The following is a 17,829-nucleotide window of genomic DNA, read 5'->3' on the forward strand; positions in this document are numbered from 1 at the left end:
ATAATTTTATAATCAAACTGTATTAAATGTTGACAATAAAAATTTATTGAAACAACACCGACTTCCTGATGTTGTCGGGTATCTTGAAGTGGAAGGGCGTGTTCCACCCGAAGCTCTGGAACCAGCACTCGACGGTGCGGACCACGTCCGAGTGGTAGCCGTGGTCGTCGTGGTGCATCGGCGGGAACATCGAGTTGCAGTCCAGCTCGTTCTGGGACAGCGAGGAGTCCTCGGTCGGGTGGACGCGCACCTCCGAGCTGTCCTCGTCCGGGGGCAGGGCCGGGGTTTGCGAGGACACGTAGGAGTTCCTGATCTGTGGGAAGAGCGAAGTATAAAAAAATCTCCGCTGGTTTGGTAACATTGAAAGTTATCAAAAGTCTTTATACGCGCTTAGCAGGTATTTCTACTAAATCATGCAGAAAACTTTTTAATCCTCGTTTTAATTTTTAACTGTTACATTTCGCAAACAGTGATAAATACCGCAAAAATTTTAAGAAATCAAAGCCGGAGTTCATTTGCAACAAAAAGGCTCGATTTTAGTATTTCAAGTTGAGACGAACCTTGTTAACAGATCGGTTTGAAATTGTTTTTGTTGTAGTTGAAGTCATAGCAGTTGATGATTCTGTACCTAAAATATATAAATAAGATTAACAATTTTGTTTTAGTATAGTTTTTATTACTTTAATAAGTATTTTAGTGATTAATTAATATAAAGATTTTTTTTATAAAAAATATATAATAGTTAATTAACCAGTTTACAGTTCATATAGTTGTAAAAAATCATATTTAATTAATTAAATAAAAAATTAAGTACTAGTTTAGTAAAGCTCATAGACTAATTTTAGAAACAAATTAATTTCTATGAATTGAAAACAAAACTTAACAAAAATTATCTTCTTCTTCTAACTTTATCAGTTATCAAATAATTTTTACTTGACTAAATAAAAAAAAGGTTTTAATGCAAGAAAAAATAATTACTATAGATTTTATCAAGGGTATCAAGATATTCAATTTACCAAGGGTTAAACTTTTTCTTAGTGACTATGTTTACGTTTATTCTTACTTGGTAAAACTTGATACCCACTGTAATTTGATCAAGTAGTACAAGAAAAGTTTACTGACCAGTATCTGACTTCTGGTCGTCAGAGATAAATGTTTTGCTCTTCTTACTGTTTACTGCGGTCGAGCTAACTGCTGCCCTCTCAGCTGTCATTTCACATTTTAAACAAAAAGTCTTTAAAACAAAGAGAAGTAAACTTTTAAAAAACTGAATGAAAGTCTAAAACTACTGACTAACTCCTGACTTACTTTTATTTCGTCACAAAAAACTGATAGTCAACTTTAGGGAGCTGTTTTACTAAACTAATCTACCCGTGATTTTTTTATCTTGTTTCTATTAACATCTAATGTAAAAAAAGTTAAGCAAAATTATAAAACGGTTATCTGAATTATTAATGCAATTTAGTACGACTGTACATCGGTGTTTGATTTTGAAAACTTTTTACAAAAAAATAACAAGTTTGCACAACCAACCCTCTCTGTACCGGTACTCGAACTGACTTTCTCCTTCCCCGTCATACGTCATAGTGGTCGACATGTTGAAGCGCGACGTGGAGTTCGTTCCGCTCCACCGGCTGCGCGACTCTGATTGGCTGTTGTCTTCCAGCGGTATCAGCATCGCGTCGCAACCGGTAGCTGCACAGGAAGTTATTCAGGTGAGTTTAAATTTTTGTTGTGATAGAAAATAAAATTATTGGGTCGCAAAAACGATGGAAGATTTTTTTTATTGTTTTACAACTTTTATAGAAGCTAATTATAAGCAGAGCCGAAATAAGAATAGAAAAATAATTTTAGCATTCATAATCAAAAACTATTTTAAAACAAAGTAGATTTTTGGGGTCAGAAAAGTTATGGAACACGCTTTTATTGTTTTAAAACGAGTTAATAAAACAAGTTAATAAAACAAGTTCTTTATCAAGATGTAAAAATGTATACTGTCGTATGTTTTCTAACTAATTAACATTTTTAAAACTATCTTATAAAGCTCGTGCTCTCAAAGTAGTTTCTTTTATTTTTGTAATAATTTTAAACTACTCAACCCTAGTTTCAAACGAACTTTTAACAACTTGCGGGTGTTCGTTGTTGCTCGTCTGACCTATGAACGATTTAGCGGCGCAGACGATTCTGTAGTCGGTTTTGTGCTTGGCCATGAACGCGTATGTTGACAGCAAACTGTTGTCTGCGGTGGCCGTCACTTGCATTGTGTACCTGAACGCAATTTGAGTTTAAATTGTGGAGAAATAAATTTAGAAAAAATTATGAGCTAATACTTAATAAAAATCTGTAGCTCAATCATCAGAATAAAAAAACTCTGATTCGTAGAAAATCATTTTCTAAGAAACAAGACTTGATGTTTAAACTAAATGTTTGTTCATAGTTTAAATTTTAAACTTAAGTATTTAAAACTTTTTCTAGAAAACAATGACGGCGTAAGTAATTGTCTATTAAAAAACTAGAACGCTCAAAACACCCACTTGTTGTCATCTTCGTCAGTGAAGACGATGTTGATTGTTTTTGAAAAATGATTTAGAGATTTGAAACTCAACACAGCTGTCAAAGTGCTGTTCACAGACCCACCTAAAATAAAGCAGTCAAATATTTAATTATACAAATATTTGAACTATTAGTTTGTAAAAGTTCTTATAAAAACGCATCTTTCCTTAACTTTAAACTAAAATTCGGCTGAGAAAAATCGTAAATTTTGTTTTAGCTTTTTGCACCAACTACTAAAACTGGCCTTTGATATGCTTTTAAAACAAAAAAAAAGTTAAAGCAGTTTTTAAAATTATAAAATAAATACTTCTGTCTTTGTTTTGTTGGTTAATGACAAGTCCGTTAGGAAACTTGATATCAAAATGCTCGAGCACATCGTATTTTTCGTCATTCTTATTCTGTACCATTTCAACTCGGAGAGCAGTCGACCTAAAAGTAAATGATTGCAAGTTATTTCAATCATTGGGGCAAACCAAAGGAAATCAAAGCATTGTAACTGAAGTTAAGCGTATAAATGTATGATAACTAACTTTGAAATTATCTAGTAATAGCTAATGAGCTTTAACAAAGTGCCTAGACTTTGTTTTAGACTTTCGAGACTCTGTACAAAAATCAATTTTCAATGAACAGAGCCTTGGGTGAAATATATTAGCTTAAAAACGCAACAACGAAACAAACTTGCAGAAGCCGGTGGCGACGACGTTGAACTGTCCTTGCGCCTGTATTTGCAGTGGGACGGGGGTCAGGTTGAGAACGGGCGGCTGGAACTGGATGCTGGACTGCTTCATGAAGGCGTCCAGCTTTATTGTCCTGATTTTATGTTACTTTTAGTTTCAAGCCTGCAACTTTTTTAGTCAAGACAGTTAGGAACTTTTGAAAAATTCCCAGGGATAACATTTTTATTGTTTTCAAACAAGCTTTTACAAATGAAGACAGATAACTGCTGACTTATATATTTCAACGCTTACTTACTGATATGGTACGTTTTGGAAAAACATAGACAGTTTTTCAAAAAAAATTGCTGGGCTAAAAAAAAATTACGCGTTTATCCGACAACTAAAAATCACCAAACTAACAAAACCGCGCACAACCTCGATGAAAAAGTAATGACGTAACAAACTCTCTCATTTTTCTGAGTAGCAATTAACACCAGCAGTAACCTGTAAGGGCGGCAGTAGTCGTCGTGGTCGATGTACATCGGCACCTCGCAACCGTAGCTGCCGACTTTTCGCGGGCAAAACACTATGGTGACGCGGTAAGTTTCGCCGGCGGGTATCTCCCCCTGAATCTTGTTGGGGGGGTAGTCGGCGCCTCCCTGTTTCAGGAACCTGTCAATTTGGTAAAGTTTAAACACATTTGAGCATGCTTTGTTAGCAAAGGGTTATAATTAAAACAGTATTAACTAAAATTAATAAGCGAGTTAACTTATCTAAATAGCTTTGTTTTTATGAACTTTGTTACTTTGTAAAAAATTGTGGGTAGAAGACTAGCATGGCTGGCATCATTCACTTAAGTTAACTAAAGCAAAAAACATGGATAGTTATGTGGCATAAGTTAATAAACTAAACAACTTTTTTCAATTTAGTATTAACAAGCCAAACAAAGCTCTGCATAGCTTGTTAGCAGCTAACCGAAAACAAACTTTGTAAAATGTTTTCAAAGTCTTTGTAAACAGCAAACAAAAACAAACACGAAAGCGGTCTCCTTGCTCCTCATGCCATTCACCTTGCTCACCTTCAGCCGCCACTTGATCGTTTGTGACGTCATATTCTGCAGGTGGAGCAGTTTGCGGTCGCCGCCCGCGTTGTCAGGAACCGACATCTTCATGTATGAGCACGGCAGAGTGAACTTGAACCTTGAAGGAAGTTTTTAATGATGGTTGCTTTTTGAGACTTTCAAGTATGTGTTTTGCATAACATTTATTATATAAAACAACATTTCTAAATTGAATAACATATTATAAGTTTTTTATCTGAATATAGAACGTTTATGTGATAAAATAAACAAACAGAAACATATTAAAAGCTAAACACTAAAAAAAAACGTCGGACTCCATAACAAACAACTAGAGAAAACACCAACTCGGTCTGCGACATTTTCAAGGGAACCCTCAACGCGGTGGCCTGGATCCTCCTGCAGGGGGTGATGACCTTGTCCCCTGGAACGGGGCCCCTCGAACCCGACGTGTGGCGCTGCTTCTTGTGGGAGGAAAACTGCGCCTGGGTGGCCTGCAGCTCGGAGGAGGTGGGAGTCAAGGGTTCAACGGAGGGAGACGGCGGTGGAGCTTCGCATTTGTTTAATCTGACGGGAAGCAGGAAGTCGTACGCCGCCACCTAGTGGATTGAAAGTATGTTCATTGTTATACAAAAAATTTGTTTATAGAACTAAACTATTATTCTACTAATTTGTGCTGCATGTGGGAAAAGTGGGTGCCACGATATACTTTTCTCCAAAAAGTTAACATTGGCTGTTAGACCGAAGCATACGAAGTTCTATTTATGAACGTTGTTGTTAAACATGCTATAAAATATTTAAATTATTTTATACAAACCTTACGTGGTATGGAAGTACATATAGTTACTTCTAATTGTAAGAAGTTTCACTAGAACTCAGGAACTTTACAATTATAAACAATAAACTGAAAAAATAAACTTTATACAAAACATACTTATTGTTTATAAGATACATTTTTACGTTTTTGGTTGACATTTTTTTAAATCAAAGTTTTTAAAATTCTGCATATAAATATCGCGAAAACAACGATTGTAAATGACACTAACGGCTCTTGGTGCGAACAGAAGGGAGCAGTTAATCGAGGCTCTGGGAGGAATTTCAAACTTGTGCTGCCTCGGTATATCATCCGAACTCGTGCATATTTGCTCGTCTGTTTGTTTGTGTTGAAGTATTGTAAAGATAACATGATATACTAATAAAAGTAGATCGAAGCTTAATTTTTTAAGTTATTGATTGTGAAGCAAAAATTATGTAAGTTTAATTTGAGTTGCGATCAAAACAACAACTCTTTTGTGACTTAACAAAACATAGAACACACTTTTAGACTCTTACTTTTGAACTAGTAAAAAAAAATTTACATGATTTAATTGGAAAAAAACGTTACAAACACATTTTGTTGTGTGAGATAGGTTTAGTTCAAGGACGCCCTATCGTTTTACCTACCAGAAAACATTTCAAAGAAAATTATTTAGGCGGGCCACAAAAACATCTCAACAAAATCAGTTCAATAACATATTACAATCAAGAACAAATAAAACGTGAATAGAACTTGTTTATATTGTTATTATAGTGTAAAGGTTATTTAGTTATTTACATTCTAAACTAAAATCGTAAGTTGATAAAAAGACCTTCTACTATAACAGTAAACTTCGAAAATATAAACATCGATTATAAAGTTCTCACTGACCAACTAGTCTGTCTACGACACGGTGAAACGTGAAATCCTCGTACCTGGACATGTCCACTTCCACCAGGGCTTTCGTCATGGCCCTGTTGAACATTTTGAAGGGTATGAGGTGCCGCGACCCGCAGTACACCCCGTGGAAATTGAAGTTCTGCAATTAAAAACTGATAGACACGACACTTTCAATATTGAAACATTTTAGGAAAGGTTGCTTTAACAAAACTGATTTGTTTAATGTAAGGGTACAATTAGTGCTATGTCTTAAAAAAAGTTTATAAAAGTATTTTACAACTTAAAACTTAAAACAAAGGACAATGCTGTTAACGACTCAAAATACTCGTTAACATATAAGCATAAACACTAAAGTTGATATCGTACTAACAGATATGTTTATATCAACTTTCGGTTCTTCGACGCAGCCATTGAGCCTCAACTCAAGCGGTTTGGCGCCTCTTATAAAGACTTCGGTGTATGCATCGTACTTGATCAAGTTTTGCGGCTGAAACTTTATCTGAAAAGTTAATTAGGTTGTTTAAAGTAAATTATACTAAATGTACCATTATGAGAGTAAGATATATGGAAAGAATCACATACTTAAATGTGAAAACTATTAAAAAGCTTATGTTTAGGTACCACAAAAATTGTGGTACTTATTACGGTACTCATTATTTTTTTTTAAATAAATTAAAACATAAAATATTTTCTTAAAAATATAACAGTAATAAAACCAAGTAATGTAACTTGTTTTCAAAAGTAAGTGTGATACAGTCTCATGTCTGTTATTTTTTCGACAATCTAAAAGTTTCACATTTACAAATTAGAGTACTTTGTAAATCAAATATATTTATATACCTGTTTATTTTTCACAATTTTTAAAGCAAAAATGACTAATTTAAAACATTGACAAAAACTTTAATTATTAACATCAAAAAACACAAACTTTCAGCTCGGTACTGCCCCCCACCGGTATTATCCCATGCACGGGTTCAATGGTCATGTTGGGGATGGGGTTGCTGTTGGCAACGTAGAACATGGCGTTGTAGGCGCCCACGTTGCTGAGGATGGCGGTCCGGTGGGCGACCAGCTTCATGGCAACGTTGCCGAAACCCAGGCGCTTGTCCAAAAACTGTGACGTGACGGTCAGCTACTTAGATAAGAAACAACGCAATTTTTGAACTAATTACGTCTTATAATGCCTAATCATGCTTGAATACGTCGACAACTTACGGAAAAACATTCTTACGTTTATCGCACTTTTAACAATTTGAATTTAAATACAAAAAATTGTTATTCCGAACTGCTTTGTTAATAAAAAATAATATTAAATCATGTAAGTAAAGTGATAAAAAGTTTTAAGCGTCAAGTAGTAACAACACCTTGTGGTTTTCACAAAAAACAACGAAAAACTTAAGGTAAGTAAACAAGCACAATAAAAAAATTGAATCAAAAAATAGATAACATTGTTACTTTTACAGTAGGTGTGCCCAATCTGGCAACGCAGCTCAGTTTAAAAGTTTTTCCTCCGCTCACCTTCACTTGGAATTCACCCTCTAGTGGTGCAAAGTAACTTTGGTGAAAAACCACCTGTGTTTACAGTAACAAAGGATTTAACAACTATTCCTGGTAAACTTAAATACTTTATAACTTTCTTGTATTTTCACAATAAACAAACTTTTGCAGTCTAACTATATTCAACTCTATTTTAATTTAAAGTAATGTAAAAAATAATCGACAAAGTAATTGCAAGCGTCTTATACCAAGTTATTTTTTATTAGCTAAAAGCATCTTTTCAAGGTGCGAAAGTTTGCTAATAAAAATATAATTTTTACTACTCGAGGCCCATTCAGTTTTTTATTTTAATCTGTAAACTTAATTCGGAAATTTCACTTTCAATGCTAGCTGTAATACGTATAAGTTTCACCCAAACAAAAACCTGTGTTAAGTCGATTAACCACAGCTTAAACTAAAACAAAAAGTCGTCAAACCTCACACTTGAGGCTCTTGAACGCGGCAACGGTGCCGGACGCTGGCCTGATTGAAAACGCGGTGCCTCGTTCGCCCAGTATGGGGGACCACTGGAAATCTGCCGGGTGGTTTCTGTCGTTGTGCAGCGTCACTGTCGACCTAAAAAGTTTGCTAACACTTAATTGAATTATTACTTACATGTTTGTAAGCATGCTTTTAGACTGAGTATAAAAAATAATGCATTAAAAATACCAATTACTAACTTTTTTCTAATTCAACACAAGTTTGAGTGGTTGCTTACTGTGGGGAAAAATTTTTTTTTTGTAGAAACAAAAATGTTCTACCTATATGATGAAAATGTTTATATCCTTTAACTAGCTTTCAATTCACAGTGAAATGATTTCTTCCACACTACTGTGCTTACCGCAAAAACCTCCGGTACAAACATCAACTTACTTGTACGCGCAGTACACGGACGCCCCGTTCTCGGGATGCAGCTCGAGGAAGTGCGTGGACAGCCGGAGCTGAATGGGGACCACGGTGGCTTTCACCAGCAAGTAGCTGGTGTGGCTGGAGTTTATCGTGTACCTGTGCGAATTCAGCGCATAAGTAAATCGGTCAGTTTTGAAAGAATGTTTGTAAAAACACCAACTTGAGCGATCTATCGAACTGTCCTTCCTGGTTCGACTCGAACACTAGAGGCAGCAGAGCGCGGGATTTCGGGGGAATCACCTGGGAAAGTGGGGATGTCCGGCGCAGCTCTTTGAACTTTATATTTATCTGAAAAATTTCGTTTGCTTTAAAAATTAAGTTAGTTTTCAACTACTGACAAAATCACAAAGCTAATAAACTATTTGGCTTGTTTTCGTGATTAAACGATATATATTATAAATAAATAAGTTAGTTCCGACTTATCTTAATTGAAAAACTTTAACTAATCTTATTTTGACACGTGTTTAGAAACTAGACTTTCTTGTCCCATTCAAATTTTATAAAATGCTACTACTAATAGAAAAAAGGTAGCTCAGCTATACTGTAGTATGATAAACCCATAATTCAAAACACGCAACTCACTTGAAAGTAAATGTACTGATCAAGGTTATTCAGTATTTCAACTTCTTTTTTGCTGGTGGACCTCGCGCAAACGTTTCCGAAATCCAACAGCGGTGGACCAATGACCACATTAAACAACTCCTGTTTGATTTTTTTTAATAGTTAATGAAGTGAAATTTTAAACACTTCTTGATTCACAATTTTTTTTAAACAGCATTTCACTCAAGTAATGAATGACATTAACAAGATCCTCAGATCCTACAATAAATTTAAAAAAAACATTTATGGAGACGTCAACGCTCTAAAAACTCTACAATCAAAATGAAGCCACACGACAGTGAGCTTATAAAAAAAACTAATAGAACAAATAAAAAAATAAACAGAACACCTAAACTCCCAACCCAAAACAAACATTGACGGATCAAACCTTGGGAGTGAGAACTCTCTTGCAGTCTTTCACCTCCTGGCTGGTGGTGGGTTGCGCGTTGAGGCCTTCCTGCGCCGGCTCGCACCTGACGGCGTCCTCCTGAAACTTCAGCTCCCTCGTGTTCATCAGCCTCCGCTCCCCCCTGATAGCTGCCACCTGCTTCTTGTCGGCTTCTGAAAGAAAAATTGTTAGATTCAGTAAAACGGCACATCAAGTTGTGTTTGAAACCGTTTTGTGCTCAAGGGGAAATTTTAGAAAGAGCGATGGTTAAATTACGGATGAAATTTCAATACAGTTAAGGTAAGGAGAAAATAAAAAGCGGGTAAGAAATTACTGATGTAATGTTGAACAAAGTTCAGAACATTGCTACATAACCAGCCACAGAGAGTGGTGGGGCATTCTAGCTACAGCCTGCTGCAGTAAACATGCTATTCGAAAATAGACATTTATATTGTTTGATTGTTTTGTGTAATTTTTTTACTTAAGAAAGTTTTTTTCTCATAAGTACTTTTATACTTTTAGTTTTAAGCAGTCAATTTTCATTTTAACTTTAAGGTTCCAAAGTAAAACTCTTTTAGATTTAAATTGTATTTAAAGGCTTAAATAACATTCAAAATAATTTATAAAATATAAAGTTTTTTTAATATTTTACATGGTTTTTATATTTAATAGTGTTTGCAATGGTTTGTTAGTGTTTGTCCATTCATTGGCATGACTAGTTTTATATAGAGTAGCCCTAAGTATCATTTAATATCAGCATTTAGTATAAGTTAAGTACAAATTCAATTATGGTTTTTAGCGTGGTAGTACACTACACCATGATCCTACAACATCGCATCGTTAAAAAAACTAGTAGGTAGTGTTGTCATAACTCGTACTAAAAAATCTAGGCACGTAGAAGAGCGAAAGGAGCGAGCATTTTGATAATCAACAACAAAAATAAACCAAACTTCTTCAGCCTACTTTTAGACAGTTAAACTTTCTAACCAAACTGCTTTTCTATTTCTTCGTGACGCAGCTTGAGCGGTTTCAGTCCTTTGCCAGGCTGAATTCCTATGTCGGTGCTGTTGCTCCATTTAAAGTGGTTTCTAAAGCAACAAAAAACAAAAATTTAACGTTTCGAACTTTTCACGACTTAAAACAAAACTAAAAGAAAAAAGTACTTAAACTAAAGTTTGCACACAACTGAAATGTAAACAACATCAAAAGACACAACTTGCACCAACAGCGTGTCTTTCTTCCTTATCCTGTTCTCGTAGGAGGTCCTGACGAACTTGAGGTACTTGTTGTCCTCCCGCACTTTCTGCATCTCCTCCTCCTTGGTCATGGCGAAGTCGGGATCCACGTACTTGTGCCTCGGCATTCCCAGCCTCTCCGTCTCGTAGTCCTCGTCTCTGTGCGACGGTCGGATGCTCTGAGGCCTGCGTGAGTTGCTAGAGTGAAGGAAAACGAAACAAGTTTGCAACATTAACAGTCAAAACTATCATTATGAATTAAGATAATGCAACTCTTATTGAAATTTTCAATTTTAAAAGTTCATATAGGTTTCCAGATTCTAGAGTTTTTATGAGCTATGAATTTTGATTTTTTAATTCAGAAACTACATAGATCGCATCTTATTAGTTAAAATTTAAGTAGAACAAATTTTATTAAATTTGTTTGTGTTCAAGCAGCCTTAGTATATAAAGTACAAATTTAAAACTTGTATAGGTGATATTCTTATCTAAAAATCTTCTTATATTCTACAATATACTTCATGAACCAAATATGGTAGGTAACCTGTCATTGAGATCAGCAACAATCACTCCATTTCTTTTTTTTCTGATCATCTTTTTACTTTCCGCACTCATACGGTCTCTGCATTAGAATTTAATTATCAAATTAACATTAACAATACAGTAAAATATGTTTTTAAGCTGTTTTGTATATAACAAACCGGTCGTTATCAGCTTTATTCATACAATCCACATTATACGAGTTAAAGAACTGTTAAACAACATATAAAGATAGTTTGTTTTTGACAAAGAAGCTAGTCATAAATAAACATACATTATATAATTAAATATATAATATGTCATGTACATGTAAAGAGAGACGTTGCAAATATTGAGCCCAGCTCGTACACTTTATAGCTAAATAGAAGCTTGTAATGATAAAAGAAGTTGTTATTTTTGTAAGATATCAACAAGCAAGCTTACTTTGCGTAATTTTTCCCCATCGTACAAGCCCCATTCAATTTGAGCTTGACTGAGTGAAACGAAGAGAATTTGAACTCAGGTAAGTTTCCTGGTTTTTTTGAATCCTGAAACACTCTGCCGAACAACTCAATCAACTGGAGCTTTTTGAAAGAGCCCGGCTGGTTTGGCTGGAAAACAACGGAGAACTCCTGGAGTGTATTAGATAATTTGCGATGCATGACACGTCTTTTTAGTCCAAAATTGTTAATAAGTAGTAATGATCAGAAAACAAAAATAGCAAATGTAGATAAACAAATTTAATATTAACAAAAAAATTGCATTCAACAAAAACTGGGTTGAAATGAAAAATAAACTTAAAAACTCAAAACTTATGACAAATAAAATTTATAACAATATCACTCAAGCATAAAAGTATTATACATAAAGGAGCTACATAAAATTTATCCAACTTATCTAATTAGTACTGAGACAAGTATACTCAATCAGGCAATGACAAAAAATTAAAACTGTGCTTTAAAGTTTTGTAATCTGTAAAAGAAGTTTCATCACAGCAAAAAAACTACTATAGAAACAAAGAATAATTATTAGTAGTCAACAAATATTAATGTTTAAAAACAATTGATTAGTAATTTAAACAAGTTTTTAGTTCTGAAACCACCACAAACAGACTGACCTTTTGAGAATTAGGTTTGATGTTAGCCTTCTTGGGAATAATGTTGAATTGCGCCACCTTTTTAAACTTTAAATCCAACGAAAGCACTGGAGATTGGTTAACGAGAGTACATGAAAGAGTGGCACTTTCTCCAAACGTTACCTTTATTACAAGTTTGAACATTTATTCTCTTAAAAACTTAGACACTTTCAAATTAACTCTTAAAGTATTATTTCAATTTGAGACTTTAGTTAATTTATTTTTGAAAATACGAGTTACACTTTTAAACAATAAGAAAAACAACTCGAAGTTGTAATGGATACATAATAAGTCAAATACTTTTGTTAGGAACTAATTTATGAATAACTATTAAAAACCATCAGTAAATTTGTCATTAATCATAATAAATTTTCTTTTAATAGATATAATATTTGTAATAGTAAACATTTAAGAATTGAATACACTAATATAAGATGTGTTTTGAACAAAGTTGATTTTTTAGAAAATTATTTGTACATTAATAATACTGATTTATTCTTTCGTACAGAAACATGGTTAACTCCTGAAGTCAACGATGCCATATTCTGTCCCTCTAACTACAATATAATCCGTAACAATAGGAAAAGTAGGGGTGGAGGTGTTTCTGTCCTTTACAGAAACTCTCTAAAGTATTTATAGTTAAAAAATATTTAATCTTTATTAACAACACAAATTTTGAATACATATGTATAGACATAATTAAAAAAAAAAGACTTTTCTGTGTCTACCTTCCCCCACTGTCTGCAAATTGTGCACTAACTGTTGAAATTTTATTAAATATTTTTTTTCAAATGTTAATTTCTTTATGTTCTTGGGGATTTTAATCTGCCAAACATAGATTGGACAATTCCTGGCGCAGACTTTAGTGAATACCATAAAAGTTTTCTTGATTTTTGCACGGATAATTTTTTAACTCAGGTAATCGAAAGTCCAACTCATAAAAATAGAAACATACTTGGTATCTTAATTTGCAATAATTTTGGTCTAGATAAGACCATATCTCATTAATTAACTTTTCCATTAACAAATACGTGTGACCATAACTTGATTTCATTTAAAATTAAAATTGAAAGTCAAAAAGTTATCAATGTCAAAAAAGATTCATATGACTTTAAAAAGGCAGATTTTGAAATCATCAGTAATTACTTGTCAAAAAATAATTGGACCTCATTATTTAACAAGTCATAAAATCTCCAACTTTTTTATGAACAATTCATCAGCGCAACTCAAACCTCAATTAAACTTTTTACACCACTTTATTCTAAAAATAACAAAAGTAAGAAATATTCATCTCACAGTTAAAAATAATAAAGAGAAAAACTTACTCTGTACAAAAAAAAAGTAAGACAAATAAATCATTTTCTAGATTATAAAAATAAGTCAAAAGAATATCAATTAGCTGTTAAAAAATACAATTTTGAATATGAAGAAAAATTCTGCAAAACCCAAATTTAAAAAAGTTTTATAGTTACGTAAAATCTAAACTTAAATTAAGTACTGCAATATCCCTTTTAGAAGACAATGATAAAGATAAAACATTAACCTCAGATTTTGAAATAGTCTCACATTTTTACAGAAGTTTTCACAAAGTATTTTAAAAAGATGATAACCACCAAAGTTTTAAACTAACTCAAAGTGTAGTAAAATGCAAAGCTTTTTTATATCTTATGAAGACATTAAAAATTCAATTAACCACCTAAAAAATAAAATCATGAGAACCCCAGAAAATATCCCGCCCTATTTTATTAAGTATGCAATTCCATCTATAATTTTTCCATTTTCACTGATTTTCAATTGTTGTATAGAATTAGCTGAAGTACCAAAACAATGGAATATTTCTTTTGTAATTCCAGTCTATAACAAAAGTAACAAACACAACGCGTTAAACTGTAGGCCAATATTTTTAACTAGTGGCTTTTCTCGAATTTTTAAACACACTATATCTATGAAAATTCTAAATCATCTTTTTGACTATATTTTACTATCTGATAAACAATTTGGTTTTGTCCCTAACCGGTCGTAAAACATTGAACTATTAACATGCTTACATTCATGGATAGTTCTTTATTTCAAAAACAAATGTATTAAAATAGTTTACATAGATACAGTAATTCATATTAAAAAAGCTTTCGATTCAGTATCATACAAACGATTATTAAAAATATTGAGTCAGTTTGGACTACATGAGTCCTTAGTGAAGTGGTTCAATAATTTTTTAATTGGTAGATCACAAAGAGTGGTCATTAATAATACGCTGTCAGACCCTTTATCAATATACAGTGGAGTACCACAGAGTGTAATTGGTCCCCTTCTTTTTTTTAATTTACATTAACGACATTAGTTCAAACATTGATATTAAAAGTGATCTGAGTTTACTTGCAGATGATACAAAAATTTTTAGTGCGTCAAATATCTCTTTACAATTTATCTAGATAATATCTACAAATGGCTAGAAACAAAAAAACTCAAATTAAATCCTTAAAAATTTTAAATTCTAACAATTAAGAAAAAAAAACGTTTGACCCGATTGACCTTTTAATCAATAACACTAAGATACCAACAGTTAAAGTTTCAAAGGATTTAGGAATATATCTCTGAAAATTTAAAATGGAACGAACACATAAATTATTTATATAATATTGCAAAAGTTTCATCCTATCAAATATCAAAAAAACTTTAAACTAATTCAGCTACTAATCTGACAAAACTATTTAAAATTAAAATATACGTTCGTCCTAAGCTAGAATATAATACACAGATTTATTTACCATATTTAAAAAAATTCATTAACAAAATTGAGTCTGTGCAAAAAAAAATTACCCGTTTGATATGTAGTCGTTGTAACATATCCAATAGATCGTATACTGATAGATTTTTTAAACTTGGAATGAAAAATCTAGAATATAGAAGATAGGAATTTGATTTAATTACGCTTTATAGCATCATTTTGGTAATTATAAGATTTTTTCATTCAATTTTTTCAGTTCATAATAAAAATCAGTTAAGAGGAGATAATAGAAAAATAAAATGTAAACACAACTTTAAAAACAGTCAGTGGCAAGGTTCATTTTTTCACAGAGCAAAGACTAGTGGAACAAGTGACCAAAAGACGTTGTATTGTGTGAGATGGTGGAACATTTTCGCCTAAGACTGAAAAGATTTAATTTAAATAGTATAAATGTCAGTAAAACTCAGTAACTTTCTACTAAAACCATACAGAAGAATAAACAAAATATTTATAGTATTTATCCCATCTAAATTCACTAGTGATTTCTTCCTTTTTCTATTTGTAATATTAGTTAGTTTTCTTTTCCTACGCCCCGCTCTAACAGACTATTGATTTACTTTTATTAATTTTGTACAAATGTGTTTGTATGCATTAAGCTGTTGCATTTTATACAAAGCAAACAAGTTTAAACTTATTAATGAGTTTTTTTATAATTTTAACTTTGTTTAATGTTTTGTTTACGTATATTTTTTGTAGAATATAAATATTTTTAATTTTTATTTTTCTCATTGTGTGTCCTGTTTAAGTGGCTCAGATTTTGATGCCTGGATCCTACATTGTACAATAAACAATATAATAAATATAATAAGAAAAAAATTCAAAAAAATTTTCTTCAAATAAACTCCAAACAATACCTGATCAAAATTGAAGTTTTTGTCCGGTTTAATTTGTATTGAAACAGGGAGTGCTGTTGCTGTGATTCCCACTTCGAAACTTTTCTTTGCTAGAATGTGTGGTTTGTTATACATAACTGTGCAATTGCATTGAAAAATTTACAAACTACTGTGTAAATTCTTTAAATTATCGATACATGACGGATAAAAGTCAGTTTTTAACCCAGTGTTTCTGAAAGTGCGCACCAGTGCATAGTGGTTTGCATAGAAATAAGTTTTTACTGTGCATATGAATTTAGATGAGAATTTGAAAACGTGTTATATAATTCAAATAGTTAAAAAAAATAACTTATTATTACTTTCATCTTTTTTAATGTATACTTACAAAAAAAGTTAACAGGGGAAAGCTAGTTAAAGAAAAATTTATATTAAACTTTTGGTGTCTACAGATATTTCCTGGGTATTTTGCTATACACGGCTTTTAAAAAATGCTTAGAGCCACTTAAACTACATAATCGTTTTATCTCAAAGTTAAACCAAATACCGTTTGTGTCTTCGAAGCTCTGCTTACTGCTGATAATGTCGAAATTGACGAACAAGGCAAAGTCCTGACGCGGCGGATCCTCATGATTCATCTCCCATCCCAGCTCGGGTCCGTTGAAACGCGGTGAAAATCTGCGAATTGTAATGAATTTAGTTGTGTCATGCAACTTATTTAAATTTTTAATTGAAACGGCTAAAAAAAGTTGATATGATACAATATGAAACCAATCAAAATCTGTTTACTCGAATTTTAGCACTACAAAAAAGTATTACGTTTAAGTGTTATGCTTTTATATAAGTTTCTACAAAGCGCTTCCAAATTCCAAAGTGCCAAGCTTAAATTGCAAACCAAAGCTAAACAAACAGCAGTCTTATACACAAAAACAAAATAAACGTTCAAACGCGGTTACTGTTGTAAATCGAAGTATAGTTTGCGAATATCAACCTGAAGTACACGGGGCAAGTTTCGTAGGGTTGCAAGTATCCCTGCTGGGGAAACACCGTAATTAGAGAGGTGAGCTTGTCGTAAGCGCTCCCCCTCAACATGCTTGTTTCCTCGTGCGTTATCAGCGTTGCCGTCGTCAGCGTGAGGTCAGTACCCTGTTGCAAGTTTGTTTGTGAGATTTTCAAAGAGAAAGCGATTAAGTCACGAAAGAAACCTTCAGTTTTTATGTATTGATAGCAAAAAGAATCAGGTAATAATGTCCCTTTGAAAAATTTTCAACAAATATCTTTGAAATCATATTGCATTAGCACTAAATATCTTGAAACTATCAATTTAGATCTAAAAAAATTTTTAAAACTCAAAAACACTAGCAGTGACTTATTAAACTTATATAGGCTTACCAAAAGAATGTAAACCTAAAACTACTTCAACCTCATATCAAGCAACCAAACTAACGGCTTCTTCACCGGCGACGCCCTCATTCAGCACCGCCACCCACTTGACCTTCTCCGGCCCGTCGTTGTACACCCACGCCGCTTCGATGCGGTCCGTGCCGTAGTAGACCGGACCGAAGTTTATGCACGGCTCCTCGGTGCTCCTGTCCTCGAAGTTGAGGACCTGCAGCCTCTGGTTGACGATGTTGGCCCGGATGGTTACCGTCTTCTTGCTGCTGCCGTCCAGCGAAATTCTGAAAGAAAAGTTGAACCGTTTGTGATTGTGTATTCATCATTGATAAGAATGGTAATTTGTATAGCACACTTGTTACAAAACTTATTAAGTCTTAATAAAAAAAATTAGTTTGTATATATTTAATGCACACAAATGAGAGCCAATTTTTTTAGTGATGGACACTATTGAAAAAACACTATTAAACACGTTTATTGTATTATACTCAGCTTCACAGATAAACTTAGA

The 17,829-nt window shown here is 33.1% G+C and overlaps 1 protein-coding gene across 1 annotated transcript in view; it reads right to left on the reverse strand.

The window, feature by feature from the left end:
* Positions 1-17,602, reverse strand: part of LOC145846543 (cilia- and flagella-associated protein 47-like) — a gene marked incomplete at its 5' end in the record, with an annotated part of 37,966 nt that extends 20,364 nt beyond the window's left edge. The window contains 30 exons of the mRNA XM_082953264.1: positions 63-313; positions 561-628; positions 1,123-1,206; positions 1,534-1,695; positions 2,117-2,268; positions 2,535-2,637; positions 2,861-2,982; positions 3,232-3,363; positions 3,714-3,881; positions 4,244-4,408; positions 4,636-4,886; positions 5,334-5,437; positions 5,975-6,122; positions 6,354-6,482; positions 6,912-7,097; positions 7,439-7,555; positions 7,957-8,095; positions 8,393-8,524; positions 8,589-8,716; positions 9,011-9,130; positions 9,417-9,589; positions 10,404-10,504; positions 10,646-10,837; positions 11,196-11,273; positions 11,615-11,802; positions 12,288-12,428; positions 15,948-16,036; positions 16,471-16,601; positions 16,915-17,069; positions 17,371-17,602. Coding sequence (XP_082809390.1) covers positions 63-313; positions 561-628; positions 1,123-1,206; positions 1,534-1,695; positions 2,117-2,268; positions 2,535-2,637; positions 2,861-2,982; positions 3,232-3,363; positions 3,714-3,881; positions 4,244-4,408; positions 4,636-4,886; positions 5,334-5,437; positions 5,975-6,122; positions 6,354-6,482; positions 6,912-7,097; positions 7,439-7,555; positions 7,957-8,095; positions 8,393-8,524; positions 8,589-8,716; positions 9,011-9,130; positions 9,417-9,589; positions 10,404-10,504; positions 10,646-10,837; positions 11,196-11,273; positions 11,615-11,802; positions 12,288-12,428; positions 15,948-16,036; positions 16,471-16,601; positions 16,915-17,069; positions 17,371-17,602 — 4,341 coding nt within the window. The remainder of the gene's footprint in view (positions 1-62; positions 314-560; positions 629-1,122; positions 1,207-1,533; positions 1,696-2,116; positions 2,269-2,534; positions 2,638-2,860; positions 2,983-3,231; positions 3,364-3,713; positions 3,882-4,243; positions 4,409-4,635; positions 4,887-5,333; positions 5,438-5,974; positions 6,123-6,353; positions 6,483-6,911; positions 7,098-7,438; positions 7,556-7,956; positions 8,096-8,392; positions 8,525-8,588; positions 8,717-9,010; positions 9,131-9,416; positions 9,590-10,403; positions 10,505-10,645; positions 10,838-11,195; positions 11,274-11,614; positions 11,803-12,287; positions 12,429-15,947; positions 16,037-16,470; positions 16,602-16,914; positions 17,070-17,370) is intronic.
* Between the last annotated feature and the right edge of the window lie 227 nt (positions 17,603-17,829).

This window comes from Thalia democratica, unplaced genomic scaffold, assembly GCF_965202585.1.
Source record: "Thalia democratica unplaced genomic scaffold, ktThaDemo2.hap1.1 HAP1_SCAFFOLD_496, whole genome shotgun sequence".
Lineage (NCBI taxonomy): Eukaryota > Metazoa > Chordata > Thaliacea > Salpida > Salpidae > Thalia > Thalia democratica.